This window comes from Cervus elaphus, chromosome 5 (assembly GCF_910594005.1).
Source record: "Cervus elaphus chromosome 5, mCerEla1.1, whole genome shotgun sequence".
NCBI classification, from domain to species: domain Eukaryota; kingdom Metazoa; phylum Chordata; class Mammalia; order Artiodactyla; family Cervidae; genus Cervus; species Cervus elaphus.
The window spans coordinates 111,916,368-111,935,454 of NC_057819.1; the positions used below are offsets into that span (position 1 = coordinate 111,916,368).

Sequence of the window (19,087 nt, forward strand, 5' to 3'; positions counted from 1 at the left end):
CTGGATCACCAGGGAAGTCCTTTTCTAATTTCTCAATGTTGACCACTGTTACTGATAAAAGCTTTCTCTCTTTCCTCTTTTGTGACACAGGATTGCAGAGTTGTATTAATATCTTGGCCGCATCACATAAATGTTGGTAGCTTTTCATCTTCATTCAGTTCAAAATTACATAGAAGCATGAGGCTGAATTTCCAAAGATTCTGCTGAGAATCTCTAGTTAAATTTTCTAGTTCTGGTTGAAGAATATATTTTGAATGATTTTAATCTTCTTAAATTAAGACTTATTTAGTAGCCCAATCTATGCTCTATCCTAGAGAATGTTCCAAGTATGTTTGTAAAGAATGTTTATTCTGTAATCATTGGGTGTTCTATCTGCACAGTATGCATTTTTCCATCTGTTTACTTTCAACCTATTTCTGAATTTCATTCTAAAGCTTGTCTCTTATAGACAGCACAAGCTTGGTCTTGTTTTTTAATCCATACTGACAATCTGACTTTTGGGTGAAGTGTTCAGTCTGTCCACATTTAATAAAAATTATTGGTTTTTTAATCTTTTTTGGGGGGGGGGGCACCATGCTGCATGGCATGTAGAATCTCAGCTCCCTGACCAGGGATCTAATCAGCAACCCCTGCATTGAATGCATGGAGTCTTAGTCACTGGACCACCAAGGAAGTCCTAGTAAAATTATTGATGATTGCATTTTCTCTCCCATTCTGTAATCTCTGTTTGTTTCATGCTTTCCTTAAGTTTGTTTCTCTGTCTCTCCTTTACTGTTTTCTTGTATCAGGTGTACTGTTTCAATTCCTCTGTTGATTTTTTTTACCTTTTTTCCTGAGTTATTTTCTTATAGTTTGCTCATAGAATACAGGATGTATCTTAATTTACCACAATCTATATCAGAACAGTAACTTAATTCTCACAAAACATAAGCATTTTACCCCAATACGTAATGGTTCTCTCCTCTCTCCTTTGTGCTATTACTTTCATATGTTCTAACATATTTTATATATTACTCCTATAAATACCATAGATCTATCAATAGTGTTGTTGTTCAGTTGCTCCGTCATGTCCGACTCTTTGTGACCCCATGAACTACAGCATGTCAGCCTTCCCTGTCATTCACTGTCTCCCAGAGCTTGCTCAAACTCATGTCCATTGAGTTGGTGATACCATCCAACCATCTCATCCTCTGTCGTCCCCTTCTCCTCCTGCCCTCAATCTTTCCCAGCATCAGGGTCTTTTCTAATGAGTCAGCTCTTCACATCAGGTGGCCAAAGTACTGGAGCTTCAGCTTCGGCATCAGTCCTTCCAATGAATATTCATGATTGATTTTCTTTAGGATTGACAGGTTTGATCTCCTTGCAGTCCAAGGGACTCTGAAGTGTCTTCTCCGACACCACCGTTCAAAAGCATCAATTCTTCGGCGCTCAGCCTTCTTTATGGCTGCCTTATTTAAGTTCTGGCAATTCTTCTTCAGTTCAGTTTCCCAACAATTGTTCTTTCCGTTTTAGATATTCTTTGCCCAGCTTTGTGGGGTCTCAGTATGTGCATATATAGTTTACTATTCAGCCAAATTTATGAAGATTTCTGTAGTCTTTTTTTGAGTAGCTTCCCTCTTTCAAGACACCTATTTAGTCATCCTGGTCTCCCAGAACTTTGATCTCTTTCTCCTCAAATCAGACAGAACTTTGTGCCCTGCTTGCATTCCTTCTCCTGTACCATTATCTCAAAAATGCCACCAAGCAGAAAGCCAAGACAATCATAAGCCTACCTCATTTTTTTCTCAGTTCTGCTCTGCATATTGTTCAACATTTCAGACTGCTTGCTTTCTATGTTTTGTACAGTTTTAGAGCTGTTTATAGGAGGGCAGTGACTGTTGTTATCAGAAGCAGAGGTCTCTACCCTTGATTTTTAAAGTCTGTATCTTTTTTCTTTTAAACTATATTTAACATACTGCTAAAGTCACTAGAACATGCAAAATTCTGAACATTAATTAACCTGTGGTTATTTGATGATTTTAAGATAGTTAGATTTATGAATTTAATGTGTTTATGTTAAAAGCTTTTATTTTTCAGAAATGTTTATTTTAGTAATGCATATTGGGACTTCCCTGGTGGAGCAGTAGATAAGAATCCTCCAGCCAATGTGGGGTACACGAGTTCCATCCCTGGCCTGAGAGGATTCCACATGTTGCAGAGCAACTAAACTCATGTGCCACAACCAGCGAGCCTTCACTCCAGAGCCCTCAAGCCTGCATGCTGCAACTACCGAAGCCTATGCCTAGAGCCTGTGCTCTGCAACGAGGCCACCACAATGAGAAATTCCCACACCATAACAAAGAGTAGCCCCCACTTGCCACAACTAGAGAAAGGCTGTTCAAAAGCGATGAAGACTCAGTGCAAAAAAAGAAATGCATTATTTACACTGTTTAGGAATTTTTCACAGTAAGATAAAGTGAAAAAGATAAAAGAGTGGAGGTATAGAGAAAACAAAACTAGCAATATTACTAAATAATATCAAGTATCAAGTTTTATTTTAAATTTCAAGGCAGAATTTGGGCCAAAATAAGCTTTTTGTTCCATTTCTAACTTCTAAAGTCACTTTCTCTTTCTTGAAACATCTCTTCTCTATAAAACCAAATGAAATTTACTAAATCTATTTAGTAGCCTACATTAAAGCTAGTACAGGCAGGACACAATGGGCTATGACTTACCCTTCTAAAATATAAAATACTTACGCATCTGTAGTCTTTGTACACCCGTTGAGATTCAGTACTTCAATGTTCCTACAGTTTTGTGCAAAGGTTCTTTACAGGAAAGAAACAAAGTAAAGGGTCTGAGGCAAAATGTGCACAATTCTCAGGATTAAAACAATAACAGGAGATACAAAACGGCAAATCTGGATATTAGTACCAAAAGTCGCTAAGTTACAAATAAATTAATTTTCAACTTTTAAACATCAATCCTCTTGTCAACCAAAGTTAAAATTATCCAAGCTTGAATTAAACAAACAACAAACTTTACTCAAGGCTCCAAATGAACCACTTATAATATATATGGGGAAGCTGGTTTTTTTTTGGGGGGGTGGGGGGGAGGCACGTGTTCTTGCTTTATTCACCAAACCACCCATCCCACTACTGGATATTTGTATGATAAGCAGTGAATGTGTATTTGGGTTCAGAACAGCTTAAGAGGATGAAAATGATCCCAGCCTCTGCTGGGTGAGATGCTGCTGTGTCTCGTGTTGCTTTTACTCCAGTCAGTAAGATCAGTTAATTAGTAGCTATGTTTTTACCTTAAAGCATTGTCTCCTACTCCAAGACACCCACGAAGACTTAACTTTCGTAAAAAGCCCCCACACCTTTTTGAAATATTCTCCACTACCCGGCCCTGTAAAAAAGAGAAGATGGTATACAAAAAGATAAGCCACCACATCGTTTTTGGAAAGAACACATTCTCATTTTTAAAACGTTTCTAACTCGCTGTAAAAACCTAATTAAATCAAATCAGCTTTCTTGATCTATTTAAAATATGCTTAAACTCTATTTGTTATTTATTTTTTTTTATCTTTAAGATACTTTGTATTTGAGGAAACGGTGCTCTGTAGTTCTCTTATTATATCACTGTATTATTGTTTCAGTATATTTACTATACTACTCTAAGTACAGCAGAGACTCAATGAACACTTAACAAAAGCTTGCTGAATGATTTCGTGGGTTAGGTTGCTTTAAACATTTACATCCATGAAGATAAACAGAATTGGGAAAAACAAAAATCCACCATGTTGATGGTACTTTCTGAAGACAACGGAAAGCTCATGTGACGTTTCTTAAACTTCTTATCCTCAAGACAACTAAGCTTCATTAGCACTTTAAAAACAAAAACCCAACCCAGCTGAAAAAAATCTAAACCTAAATCTTACTTAATCCTTGTAACACAGTGAGGAAGCTATGATTTGCACTCTCCAGATGAGAGAACCAAGGACCACAGAGTTAAAATTCAGGTTACTATAATATAAGCTTAAGCCATTCTTCATTTAAGAAAGCAGGCAATACTAAGGATGAAGTAGGAGGGAGAAATGAGAAGGGAAAAAAAAAATCTCTCCACAGCAAAAGTAATCCAATAAATTTTCCTGGAGAATGAAAGAAAAACTATCTGTAGGCTCTCCTAGAACCCAAAATGCTCATCAAGAAGAATTTATGCAAATATTATGCCTCAGTAAGTTCTTAACTCCACTTATTTTTCCATAAACGGATATAAAAAGACTTCCTAAAAAAAGCAAACACAGGTCCGTATTTCCACAACAAAAATAAAAACAAAAACTTAGTAATAAATAATTTACTACTATTTCAGTAAAATAACTCTGCTTATTCTCAAAGGCTGAACAAGTTCTTGGGGAACACTGCAGGCTCTCATGAAATTCGGATGCACTGAAATTAATGGTTTCTCTCTCCAGGGAAAGGAGGTTTATATAGCTGAGGCTAATTTGTTCCATGCTGTAATTACATTCTAACAAGAGAAATGGGGCCACACACCACATAATTATACCTCAATATCCCTCTGGAAATCAAACAGGTCAATTCGCTGCCAGTTACTGCCATCCAAAGCCAGAACATTCCAGGCCTATTTTGAAGAAAAAGACACAAAATGAGCAGAAGCTGAAATGAAGGGAAAAAGCCAGCAAAATCCAAGTTCAAAAGTCAACCTACTTATGATTGAAATTGTCCAAAAAAATGTCTCAGCACCCCCATCATTAACTCCCAAAAGGTGAGTCTCATTTCTGATTCATGTTTTATTCTCCAAGTAGATTATCTCATAAATGAGTGGGTACAGAAATTAGCAGCTGTGAAAGATCTTACATTAGGGGGCTGGGGAAAGGACAGCTTATAGTAAGTACATAGTCAGAGACTATTTTCTAACTGGAATTTCTAATTTCAAAATGAGACGATCCAACTGGTGAAAAGCAAGGCTGTTACTCTAGGAACAAGGTGAGGATGAAACTAAAAAAAGAAGATGGACTCTGAATGTAGTGTGTTCAATACATAGTACCATGTTCAATAAAAATATGCTAATCCATAGCATCACTTGTTTGGACCTGAAACTGTGACCTGGGATTTACAAAAGACTATCATTTCTCTAAATACGTGACAGAGACTTTAATGCTTTCCTCATTACCAATTAGCTCACTCAGGCATGTTTTTCAATTGTTCATCTTTCCTTTCAACTCGATTCAATGGTAATACATTTCTTTAATTAGCTAAAGAGAGGCAAGAAAACTTTTCAACTTTTCAGGATAAGGTGAAAAATGACTCCACAGAGTTAACTTGCTATGGATCATTCTGCATTGTATTTTAATCAGAAAGCCTTTTCTTTATTAAATTTAAAGTGTATGCAAAAGTCAATCCTGTTAAGTCATCAACTGAGAATATCATCTCCTTCTACAACAATTCAAAACACAGATTCGATACTGAAATTGTAAAAAGGAAACTGCAGGTACACTTTTAAGTTCCAGGTAACTGTCATACAACCAGCAAGACATATGCCAGGGGTACAGGGGAAAACAAAGTCATTATTCTAGAAATCTTTAATGGTCTCTTAGGATTTCAATGTTACTTCTCATTTTGTGGCTTCATAATTTTCTAATGTTTTTCTCCTTTTTTCTTTTAAAACATTTTATTTATCTTTTATTAGCTGTGCTGGGCCTTCGTTGCTGTGTGGGCTTTTCTCTAGTTGCACCAAGTGGGGGCTACTTTCTAAGTTGCAGTGTGCGGGCTTCTCCCTGAGGTGGCTTCTCTTGCTGCTGAGTACGGGCTCTAGGGCACACAGGATTCAGTACTGTGCGTCCCGGGCTCTAGAGCGCAGGCTCAACAGCTGTGGCACACCGGCTTAGTTGTTCTGTGGCATGTGGGATCTTCCTGGATCAGGGATCAAACCCACATCTCCCGCACTGGCAGGCGGGTTCTTTATCATTGACCCCTGAGGGACGCCCCCAGTGGGTTCTTAAATGGCTCCACGGGAGACAAGAGATTAACACTCGTGAAGATCATCTGTTCACTAAATTCATGGGCTAAATATACCTCTGATTTGGCTTGATATTTCTCATTTCCTCACACTACTTTTTCCCGCAAGCAGGAAACATGCTAAACTGAGACTAAAATTAGGAATGACAGGTTTCTCTCCAGAGTTGTTTTTTTTTTTTTTTAAAGCACATTAACAAAATACTTCAAGTACAGAGAGTAACAGGCTAACCACTGATGAACCAACTGTACAGATTTAACGAAGACTGGCATTGTGCTTCCTTTTAAGTTAAAACACATTAAGGAAGAACCTGAACATGAAAACAACAATTAAAACTCACTCAAATCAACACTCTTGAAATGAGACTCTGCTACTGAACAGGTTTAGACACCAGTCTGGGAATTTTGTTTCTCAGTGATGATCTCAGCTTCAAATGTAGACAGAAAAGAAACCCCGACTCATTTGTACCAGCTATGACTAGGGCAACAACTCAGACACCAGGAACAAAAATGTCATGAATAGAAATCATCAAACTATGACTGCCTGTTTCCTGAATAGCTGATACACAGTTTCAGTATGACTTTTAGGATGTAGAAATTACATTAAAGTTAGCAAGATAAGGTGAATTTTCTATGCTAAGTTCTGTGCTTTTTTGTTTTTCCTGAGGAAATCAGTGTTGGAGATTTGAAGGTAAACCTGTCTTTACAAAGATAAATACTCTGATATAACCATATTACATACTCAGCACCTACAACTATACTTGGCACATAGCAGGTTCTCAATATTTGTTAAACAATCAAAAAGCCATTGTCCATTTTATAAAAAGGTGGTAATTATATGTATTCACTCATTTTATTAATTATTATATACCTATATTACAAAAGAGACTAGGAATGGTTCATAATGTAATTTTCCCACAATAGAGATTCTACTCTTAGTATTAGCACAACAATAAGATTATGATATTTCACTGTTTTGTCACAGTAATGTCAATTGTCAAAGGTTGGTTAAGTAATGCAGAACTGACTTTGAGAGAGGAATCTGGTTTGCTCTATAATTTCTTAAAAATTAAATTCTAGTTATAACCTTTTAAGAAAAAAAATACCATGAGATATCAAAAGCTTTCCATGTATATACATAAAATGAAGTAGGATGAAACATGATGAAACACTGTATTGTTACAGTTCTAAGCAAAGTCTAGTCTTTTAATTTGCATGTTTAATATGCTTTTTCCTTGAAGATGCTTCCTCTGTACGTATTATAGAAATAGTCGTTTCAAAAAAACTAAAGTTAGAAACAATATAGTAGAATTCCACTGTAGAATTAACATGGGTTTAGGGATGCCATGGGTGCAACATCATCCTTGGAAATGTAACACACAACTACCATCTGAAGTGAATGGTTCGTCTGCTACAGAAGCTGATTATCATTAATGTCAGGAAGGGATGCTCTTCTAATCATGTCAGCCACTCTTACCCTGGAGACCTGAGCACAGCGACATAAGGTAACAACATCCAGAAAAGAAAATATCCTAAAAAGAGAGGGAGAAAAACTTTACTATACATTATATGATGAAGGAGTTTCTCTTGATTTTTGCCTATAAATAATTGGCTATGTTAACACATGCAGAAAAAGACAGAAGTCCTTTAAATAATCACACAAAAAGCGGAAGCAATTTATAAAGATTAATATTACCCATATAAAACAGGGGAGAAAGTCATATTTTACCTGATAATGTTATGTGTAAGTACAAGTTCATCATTCACATCAAGGGATGATAAAATATTTCTAATACATTTTTTTAAAGTAAAAAAGCAATTTCCATCCTCTGATTATCAAAAGAAAGAGGCTAGGGGAGGGATATCTTTATAAAGAATTTTACAGTTATGAAGGGAAAAAAATAAAATATTGGCAACACCTAAAAATCAGCAGCTGTAAAATGTTAAATCTCTATATATTTAAATTAACTCATTTAACACATCAATGTCAGGAAATACCACCTAGATTTTTTCTCAGTCTTAGACAATTTAGTATTATTGTAGAGACTCTCTTAGAGAGTTTAAGTAATATTATTGAAGCATTATTATTTGAAATAATTAACTTGCCTAAAGAACGATAACTCTCTATACCATAGGCCACCCATAAAGACAGGTCAGAGCACCCTGGGAATAAAATGAATGGGTCACTTGAGCTTCAAGGTCTCCTTACTCATGAATACCTTTAAAGGTCACTTTGATCTGAATAGCAAGAGAAGCTATTCTGTAGGTGGCAAAAGGTACAATATAGCATGTACTTTAAAGATGATGTTCCTTGAGATAGGATACTGGAGTGTTACAAAATGGAGGTCAAGAAGCATCCATCTGGAGATGAAGGCTACATTTTCTACTCCAAGTTACTGTAACAGAACAAACTATTTGGTGATTAGAGGCTGTCAGTCACATTTTAGAACTTGGAACAAACTGAGTTAATAATTACATCAGACAGAAAGTTATATACATTTTGTAAATAAAGATTTTTAAAACTATTTTTTAAATTTGGGTAATATACATCACATGAAACTTACCAGTTCACCACTTTTAAGTGCACAGTTCAATGGTATGAAGTACAGTCCCAGGGTTGCACAAGCACCGCCACTAGCCATCTCAAGAGCTTCCTCACTTTCCCAAACGGAAACTCTACACACAGTGAACAACGACCCCTCATTTCCCTCTCCCCCAGCTCCTGGCAACCACCACTCTACTTTGTTTCTCTGTGAATCTGACTACCCTACATACTTCCTATCAGTGGAATCATACAGTATTTGCCTTTTTGTTACAGGCTTCTTATTTCAAGTCTTCAAGGTTCATCCATGCTGTTCCATGTATCTGAACTGCCTTACTTTTTAAAAGCTGAATAATATTCCAATGTATACATATACCATATTTTCTCATATGGTAATTTTCTCTATTTTCTCATAGATGGAAAGTGTGAATGCCTTCCTTGATCCCTTGAGGTGACCCTGCTACAACCCTGATGGCTCTCTTTAATAAAATAAATTTTCCATCTTTTTAAATACTGATTACAAACTCCATTCCCAAATAAATACATACACTATCAATCTAGGTACCTCAATCCCTAAAACAGTAAGTTTACCTAATGCAACAAACCTTCTTACACTGCTTAATGCTGCTGCTTTTCCCTGTCATCCACTATATGCTATCTTTTTTGTGGAGCTTCCTCAAGATCCCATTTCTGCCAAAACACCAGTAATCCCTAAGTAATTTGCATAAATATAATGTTATACATGGCAGAGACAGAGGAGAGAAGTTTTAGATAATGGATCCTAGCTAGACTAGGTTTAGTAAAGGTTTAGTAACCTTTCAACAGAAAAGTTCTCCACAAAATAAAGCATAATAGACAGACATGAAACCTCAGGCTAGAGGTCAAATGTAGACCTAGGAGACTTTCTGAAGCACATATCCCAACAATCATAATTCCATTCTTAGAATGTACTGTCTGGGGTTCTTAATGTCAAAATTCCCTTGAGTTGGCTTTTCACCTGGGTTTGACATTATGCTACATTAAAAAGAGAGAAAGAAGACAAACACAGTCTCTGTGCCCCTCTATGGCAATAATAGTTTGGACTTTCCAGTCCTGATTTGGCTTCCTAGTAAGATAGATGGGATAAGTTTCTGTGCTTGAAAGTCAAAGTTGCTCAGTCATCTCTGACTCTGTGAGCCCATGGAGTCACAGGCTACCTCATGGAGTGGGTAGCCTTTCCCTTCTCTAGGGGATCTTCCCAACCCAGGGATCGAACCCAGGTTTCCTGCATTGCAGGCAGCTTCTTTACTAGCTGAGCCACAAGGGAAACCCAAGAGTACTGGAGTGGGTAGCCTATCCTTTCTCCAGGGATCTTCCTGACCCAGGAATCGAACCGGGGTCTCCTGCATTGAAGGCGGATTCTTTACCAACTGAACTATCAGGGAAGCCTAAGATGGATGTGACAAGCCTCTGTGCTTAAATCCCTTCAACCACTCCACCGTCTGTCTAAATGTCTGCTATTATTTAGTAACTTCTGGCTTCTACTTATCCTACATAGTTGACAGGAGAGCCAATTACCTTTAGAAACACAAATACAAGGACTGATGGGATAAGCCGCTAGAGTTTTAGTTACAGTGACTGGGTGCTGGAGAAGGGGAGAGGCCGGTTGGGGAAATGGAGGATGGTGAGGAGGAGGCTCACAGACATCATTTATCCTTCTAAATACGGTTAACAATAATTTAAACTAAATCAAATCACTATAATTTTAAGTATGCATTTGTAGGATAAGTCAAGGTGAAACGATACTGCTATTTTTATATGACAGGCAAGAACAGTAAAACTACATTATACTGCTTTTCATTATCTTCAGGCTTGGTACTTTACACTGCAACCCTTTACACAATGCCTTCTTGAGGATACCTATTATCCATAACCAGAATGGTTATGATCAAAGAGATAAGAAAACTGAGGGAGAATGAAAAGTCTGCTACTATTGAAGGATCCTGCTTGACTGCTTCAATAAAAGTCTTTCCCCATCTCTTATCAAGGGATTGTTGAAAAACTGGCCTAGCTTTAGGCCACCCAAGTTTAAGCAAAGTAGGCCTCATCTTCCCCATTCAAGCAAAAAGACTTTGGCTAGGTTCCTGAAATATAATGTGGAAGAAGTTAGGATCGAATTATAAGTAGATCTTACTGCCATATGAAAAAAAAAAAAAGATGTGCATGGTCCTAGAGAAAGTATTCAGAAGGTATTCAGAATTTCTGAATGTGGAGCCCAGATATCTGCACAATTTTTTTTTAAAAACTAATCTCTCCAGGTGATTCTTATGAATATTATATAAAGGTGATAAATTTATGATTTTCAAAAACATTTATAAAAGATGTGCAATTCAGATATTTTAAAGGAAACTGCAGACAACTACACCTTCATGTTTTTAACCCCCGATTATGGACTGAAATACACCAGGGTAGAGAGATGACAACAGTGAATAACAGCAAAGCCTTTTCATTAATTTACAAATTCAAATCTCTAGATGAAGAGGAATTTTTTGGTTAATCCATATCCACTAACAAAAAATGAATGTCAAAGATGGCATCTACCTGAGTTGAGATCTAATACTCAAAAGAAGTCAAAGTCAAGAATCATTCTTTAGTCAGAACTCATTTTAAAGATTCAAAAAGAAGGATGGGGTTGGGGCAGAAAGGAGGGACATATCTCCTGTTGGACAGATCTATCTGGTTTCTGATCATGTTTGTTTTATAAAGTCAGAAATAAACAAAATTCAGTTCTACTTCTGGTCATGGCTGAGTAAGTTTCCACTAGACTAACTTTCTAGATACAACATCAGATTGTGAACAAAATATAACAACAACCATCTGAAGGCAACAGAGTGAACAAATGCAAGCAGTTATTAAAGGGGAAAAGGGAACAACAAACGACTCTCCAGGTGTTTCGTTTTTTTCATGGGTTTTATTCTGAGGACAGGTTGTACTTGGGGCTCTTAGAACTTGAATAGAAACCTGTGAAGGGGAATCAACAGCAGAGTTTGGAGCAACCATAGGCAACAGGAAGTGAAGAGAGAAATAGAGTGAGAATGAGGTGAGGGAGCACAAATTCCGTCCAAACCCCCAAGAGACCTCTGGCTACTGCATGTGGTGGAAACACTCCAAGCTGCTAAATTTAGAAGAACTGAACTTGCATTTCAGGGGCCACCCACAACATGGGACACAAAGTTTGTAGGCTGGGGACAGCCAAGTTACCTATCTGCTAAAAATAAACAAATGAATACAGAATAAAACTCCAAACTGAATACACAGAGATGAATAAAATGAACTAAAATATTTTAAATGAATGTAAAAAAAGAGAGCCAATGTAACTTTTGAACTCTGTATTTTCTGTATATCACCAGGCAAAAGACCAAAAACGAATGAACTCATACCAAAAAACTATAAATAATGAACTCTAATTAGATTCTTCACAGTGTAATGGGTTATTTCATGTGCAATCTAAGATTGAGTAAATAAGTAATTATATTGTAGACAGAGTCATATTTCTCCCTTAGAGAAGAAGAGTCATATTACACCCATAAATATGGAAAGGAGAGCTAAAATGAGCCTGAAGGTATTAGACTAGGATTGGAGGTGTTAGTATAAACTGGTTATGTAAGAGAATTGTCATGTTTAATCTATCTATTCATCTATATATAGATACAGATATAAAACTGCATAAAGATGTGTTCATGCACTACCCACCTTCAAACATGTATTTCTTAGCTCCATCTGATGAGAAGATCCACAAGCAATGATGTCCAGTAGCAATAAACATAGCTAGGGTAGAGATCTTAGTTTCTAAATACCATTCTCCATTAAAAATCATCCCTGAGCTCCTTGCAAAAATGTCTGATGCCAGGACTGGGTCAGGAAAAGTACAAGAAGATCCTAGAGAATCTTGTGCCGAAAAACAAGGATATATTCAGAGAATGATAGGACATATTCCAAGAACATAGAATATAACCATTAGGGACTCCCACTGGCTAAATTTGAAACATTTTGAGCAGAAAACAGGAAAAATCCAAATGGGATTACCAAACACTGAATGAAATAGGAATTCATGAGTACATGTTGATGTTACTGAAGAAAGGAAAAAACGGGATAGAAAGGAAAACTCTTCTTTAGAGAATTCCAACTAGTAAAATGTAGAAGTAAAGATGGAATTAGAGAATTACGTTTGGTAACCACAACTGTAATAACTGTTTCAAGCAAGAAACAGAAACTTTGACTGACTGAATTAAAGTTTGATGAGAAACAAGATATTCACATAGTCTCAAAGTATTGCACCACAGGACACTTACTAAAGATAAAAGGGAAAATGGTAACATTACAGTGGAGAAATCTGGCAGATACCACCTTAACCTGATGATCAAAATTAACATCAACAGTAATGGGACAAACAGACATCTTATGCTTATGATATGAACAATGAGGGGGCCTCCCAGGTGGTGCTAGTTGTAAAGAACCCACCTGCCAATGCAGGAGACATAAGAGATGTGGGCTCGATCCCTGGAGGAGGGCACGGCAACCCACTTCAGCATTCTTGCCTAGAGAATCCCATGGACAGAGGAGCCTGGCGGGCTATAGTCCATGGGGTCACACAGAGTTGGCCATGACTGAAGCGATTAGCACAGCACGGCACATGAACAGTGAGAAGGGTACTATATTGTTTCTGTGGTGTTCCTACAAAATTGTGCCAACTGAATTTACTCATGAAGGACATTCTGTAAAGAAACTTCAAAACTGTCATTGGCTATAAAAGACAAATAAAGACTGAAGGCCTATTCAAAATTAAAGCCAGCTAAAGAGAAGTGACAGTAAATGTAACCTGTCATCCTGGACTGCAACTTGAATCAGAAAGAAAAATATTTTTTCTTGCCTTGTACTACAATGAACACGAGCAGGATCATGCATAGGATAACTGGTAAAATAGGGATAAGGTCTATAAACTTCATAATAGTATCACATCAACATGAATTTTGAAATTACAGTAATTTCAATTACTGTACTGTGTTTATATATGAGAGTCTTTGATTTTAGAAAATTCACACTGAAGTCTTGGGTAAAAAGTATGGTCTGCAACTTAACCCAAATAGTTAAGGAAAAAATAATTTAAGTAAGGTCAAAGGTTGTGAATCCAAGTAAAAATTTTACGGAATTTCTTTGAACTACTTCTGAATCTTTTCAGTAAATCTAAAATAATTTAAAAACAAAAAGAGGAAAAAAAGTGGCAAGAGGTAAAAATACAAACAATAACCACTGGCTTAGTATCAGCTATATATATCTAATTGGGTCATCTTGTATTTTGCAAGCGAACTCCTGCATCCAAGCCATGAACAATAACACAATTAACACACAGAAAACACAAACTTCAGGAAACAAAGAGATTGTTAAAAGATTATTTTCCAAATAATGTTTTCTTCTAGGATTATATTCCTAGGATACTCATGCTCCTTTGTCCTCAAGACGGCCCCAATCTTGACAGAGTCATCATTTTAGAGCTATCAAAAACTGGCCCCACAATATGAAGCTGAGCCTGGTGGGAGTTCATGTACTAGAATGTGTAATGATAGGAAAATAATAAGGACTTGAAAAAAATAGTATCTTCACATAGTCATGTGGCTCTCAGTCTCAAAAGACAAACAGCTTTGTGTCCACATACATAAATAACCTACACAAAGGCAATGTGCCTAATTCGTATCTTATTAATAGTCCATCACTACCAAGATATCAGGGCTTCCTTCTGGCTCAGCTGGTAAAGAATGTGCCTGCAATGTGAGAGACCTGGGTTCAATCCCTGGGTTGGGAAGATCCCCTGGAGAAGGGAACAGCTCCCCACTCCAGTATTTTAGCCTGGAGAATTCCATGGGCTGTGTAGTCCATGGGGTCACAAAGAGTCAAGACACGACTGAGCAACTTTCACCAAGACAACAAGGCAACACTGGAGAGTTGCTACTGGCTAAGAAAATGTGGAGCCAAGCAAGAGCTGAAGTCTCTCTCTAACAGATCTAAAATAAAACAGCCAATTCACTGCTCAAGAGTATTTTGTTACTGCTGTTGTAGTTCCTCCAGGCAACAGAATGTTAGGCTTGGAAACATTAAAACAGCAAATGGCAGGACTTCCCTGGTGGTCCAATGGTTTGGACTTGCTTCCACTGCAGGGGGCACAGGTTCCATCCCTGGTTGGACAACTAAGATCCCGCATGCCACATGGCACAGCCAAAAAAAAAAAAAAGGCAATTATGAAGAAACACGCAAACCAGGGAAGAGATGAAGTTTGAGACAGGCAGCATCCAATTTATTAACAGACTGGATATGCAAACTTTGTAAACTCTCCAATATAAACAATATCACAAAGAAGAGTTTGTTTGCCAGGCGAGCCTTAGGGGAAAAAAATCCTAAACTACAAAACTATGTATTATGCAAAAGAGCTTGAGCTTCAAATTTTATAGCATACCTGAATCAAAAACCCTTTGCCTCTGTCCACAAAGAGGAAACAATAATCTCACCTGAAATGCTCTTCTTTCTTACTCTCTTGCAACATCCAGTTAATCACTACTTACCCCTTTATGACTCAGCTCATGTTTCATTTCCTTGGAAGCATCTTCTGAACTCTCTAAGGTTGGCTCTAATGTCCTACATGTGAGCTTTGCTCTAGGCAAACCTCCATTATACCTTTATATTGATTATTTTCCTGTCAGTCTTTTCTACTACTCACTGAGTTTCTTGAGGACAAAGAGTCTCCTTTATTTCTATATCCAACATAATGCTTGGTACACTGCATGTCTCCTCTTACAGTAAGGTTTAAGGAAATTCCATCTGTGTAATATTCCAGAAAATGCGGAACTATGGAGATCAAAAAATAAGTGGTTGCCAGGGATAAGACCCTGGTGCTGGGAAAGACTGATGGCAGGAGGAGAAGGGGACGACAGAGAACAAAATGGCTGGATGGCATCACCGACTCAATGAGTTTGAGCAAGCTCCGGGTGATGGTGAAGGACAGCGAAGCCAGGCTGCAGTCCATAGAGTCGCAAAGAGTCAGACGCGACTGAGTGACTGAACAACAAGGGGTGAGAAGGGAGAGAGATAAACAGGCAAAGCAGAAAGGATTTTTACAGCAGTAAAAACACTATGTATGACATTGTAATGATGGATATGTTATTACACATTTGCACAAACCCATAAAATCTGTGGAGAAGAAAATGGCAACCCACTCCAGTACTCTTGCCTGGAAAATCCCAAGGATGGAGAGAGCCTGGTAGGCTACAGTCTGTGGGACTGCAAAGAGTTGGACATGACTGAGCGACTTCACTTCACTTCATAAAATCTACAACACCAAGAGTGAACCTTAAGGTAAACTATAGACTTAAGATAATTATAAGGTGTTAATATAGGTTCATCTTTGGCAAACAAACAAACAAATAAACAAAAAACATTCTGGTGGGTTATGTTGATAATGGGGGTGGAGGCCTGCATGTGTGAGGAAGGGGGCACATGAGAAATCTCTGTACCTGCCTCTCATTTCACTGTAAACCTAAAACTGCTCTACAGAAACAAATTCTTTAAAACAAAGAAAGAAAGTTGAAGGACTAAGGAGGACAAGAATGAGGCCTATAGTAATTACTGAACTCCAGCATTCCGCTAATGGAGAATAAAATACACTTCTTTTATTCTCTCACCAAGGAAACGTATAGATTAATTGCAGTAGCAAACTCAAATGAAAATGCATCATGCATACACAGTACGGGAAAAAACAGCCTAAACATATGCTTATATTTATAAAGTGTCATATATGTAAACTACTGTGTTAAAAATCGGTATGAAACAAAATGTTTCACATGAACCCCTGCCCCCCGAAAGGTTTAAGGGGACATAATTTAATTATTTTTGGTATCTCGTGGCTTTCATAAAGAACATCAATTATCATTCTATTCAGTGAAATCCTGAGTAACCAAGTGACTAAAACTTCTCTTCATTAAATAAACAACCCTGTACTGTAACATTTTTGAATGTTACTATTAATTTTTAATTGATGTAACACTGATTTATAACACTGTGTAAAGCCTCATGTGTAAAACACTGTATTTCTACTTCTGTATACCCTACAACATGCTCACCACCCAAAATTTATTTTCCATTAATTCACCATACAGTTGACCCCCTTTATACCTTTCCCATCTGGGAACCACTACTCTTTTCTCAATCCTACATGTTTGTTTTTGTTGCTTTTCTTTTTTTTTTCTTTCTCGTTTTCTTTCCTTTTTGAAGCCACATTGTGCAGCACACAGAATCTCAATTCTCCAACCAGGTGCCCCCTGAACTGGAAGCTCAGAGCTTTAAATAGTGAACCACCAGAAAAGTTCCCTGCTTTAGCTTGCTTTTAAAATTAGTTTTTATATATTCTCTCTTATTGTCAGATTGCTAATAATAAACTCAGTGGTCCCCCTATCAACTCTCCTGATCCCATTTTTATTTACTGATATTCATAATTGAATTTTTGTTAACTTTGTTTAACGAAAAAAATAAATAAGAAGTAAATGGGAACTGAGAAATGGGTGGTATGTATCCTTTAAGTAAAATGCACATTTGATCTTCCAGCTTGCTTTCTGTTTCTCTGATTTGTTCTGGATAATTGAGAAGACTAGAAAACGAAATGGTCAGTAACAGCAATATTGTTTTTCTGTTCTTTGATTCAGCAACATCTGCCAATGCACATTAAAGGTAAGAGATGATCACTTTTGGTAGTCTGAGCATCTAGTCACATCATTTTATGGTCTGTGAGTAAAAAACAGAATAGTAATATACATGACATTTTATTGCACTTCCTATGTGCCAGGCACTCTTTCTAGTAAGCACTTTATATTTATCAACCCTTATGATCCTTGTTCATTGTTGTTTAGTCATCAAGTCATGTCCAAATCTTTCGTGACTCCATGGACTGTAACTCACCAGGCTCCTCTGTCCATGGGATTTCCCAGGCAAGAATACTAGAGTGGGCTGCCATTTCTTTCTCCAGGGGATCTTCTAAACCCAGGGATTGAACCTGCCTCTCCTGCACTGGCAGGCGAAGTCTTTACCACTAAGTCACCAGGGAGGATTTTAGTACCTTCCTAAAAGGTAGGTACTAAACTCCAGTTTACAGCTAGTAAATGACAAAATGCAGGTGTTCAGATTTCAGAGTTGATGTTCCTAACCATTATGCCCTTAAAAGTAAGAAAACACACACTCCTATCCACCCCGAACTCTTGGCAATTGAAGTGAATGAAAATACTAGATATCATCAGTGTTGTAAGCTTCCTGGGATAGAATATAATAAGACAGCATGTATACACATCCACATAACATATTACATGATAATTATGACTCAACACCCCAAGAGTTGAAAAATTAATGAAAAAAGTTTCAGATTCTTGTAAATAATGATAATCCTATTTCTGAAACTGTATTTTGTTTCACAGCTAAAAGGGCATGTGTGGGTTCAAACAGTCTTACTTACCACTCACATTATTTTTAAAGTTACCAATATCATCCTCAGAAGGAATCCTGGGAAACGAGTTACTTTACATTAGCTCTTGGAAAACAGAAGAGTCTCTGTCTTATAAACACTGATATTCATTTTTCAAGAGGTACTCCTAAAGATATGCACATGGTTCTGCTCTGAAAGGAAGTACTGTCAATTCTGCTAACTGAATTTTACATTATGCAAGCAGTGGATTCCAGCCTGCTGGAGCATTACTAATAAACTTTGTTTCAAAAGGAAAGGAGGAAAATTAGTTAAGTTAAAGTAAGCTACAGCTAAGAAAAAACAGGAACACTTCCTTAATTCATTGGTAAATTGGCTGTGGCTCTGAACTTGGCCCTAGCAACACAAGTTTTCCCCTTGTAGACTGATACATGTTGGATCAAATAATGTAATATGCAACTTAAAAATCTAACCAAGCTAAATAGTCTATGCTACTTATTAAACTGTATTTTTTAAAACAGCTAATACACAGACATAGTATGAAATTCCAAATACACACACCCACAAATTTAGAAGACACACAAAAAATCTGACCAGTAAGTAATGACAGTAACAATATAACTCATAATAATACGAAACACATATCCACAAGTCTATACCGTTATAAATAACTGAATAAATAAACATAACAGATATGAAGGGTCTTCCTTACAGTAGAATTCTAATAAATAAACACAGGAAGAATTATGAAAATATAAAATCATGGCAAACATAACAACAGTAACTGTTTCAGGTAACATCAATGGAGGTTACAATTAGTGGACAAAAATGAGTAACAACACATAGTCTTAACGTATCTCCCTCAAGATATTTATCAGGCTATTTAAAGTTCCTAAGGAAATATTACATTTAATGAATTTCAAAAATTACAAATGCCCTGGACAGAATTCATTAATATTTACATTAACTAATTGGTTCCCTGTTTAGTGTAATTTCAAAGATATCACAAAATTTTCTTTTCTATTTCGCTTAATT

General features: G+C 36.9%; 1 protein-coding gene across 2 annotated transcripts in view; it reads right to left on the reverse strand.

Annotated features, from left to right (window-relative positions):
- Positions 1-19,087, reverse strand: part of FBXL20 (F-box and leucine rich repeat protein 20) — a 95,443-nt gene that overhangs the window by 24,243 nt on the left and 52,113 nt on the right. For both annotated transcript variants that reach the window (XM_043904401.1, XM_043904402.1), the window contains exons 3-6: positions 7,495-7,549; positions 4,549-4,623; positions 3,296-3,390; positions 2,739-2,807 (exon numbers count right to left, since the gene is read on the reverse strand). In XM_043904401.1, the coding sequence (XP_043760336.1) occupies positions 2,739-2,807; positions 3,296-3,390; positions 4,549-4,623; positions 7,495-7,549 (294 nt within the window). The remainder of the gene's footprint in view (positions 1-2,738; positions 2,808-3,295; positions 3,391-4,548; positions 4,624-7,494; positions 7,550-19,087) is intronic.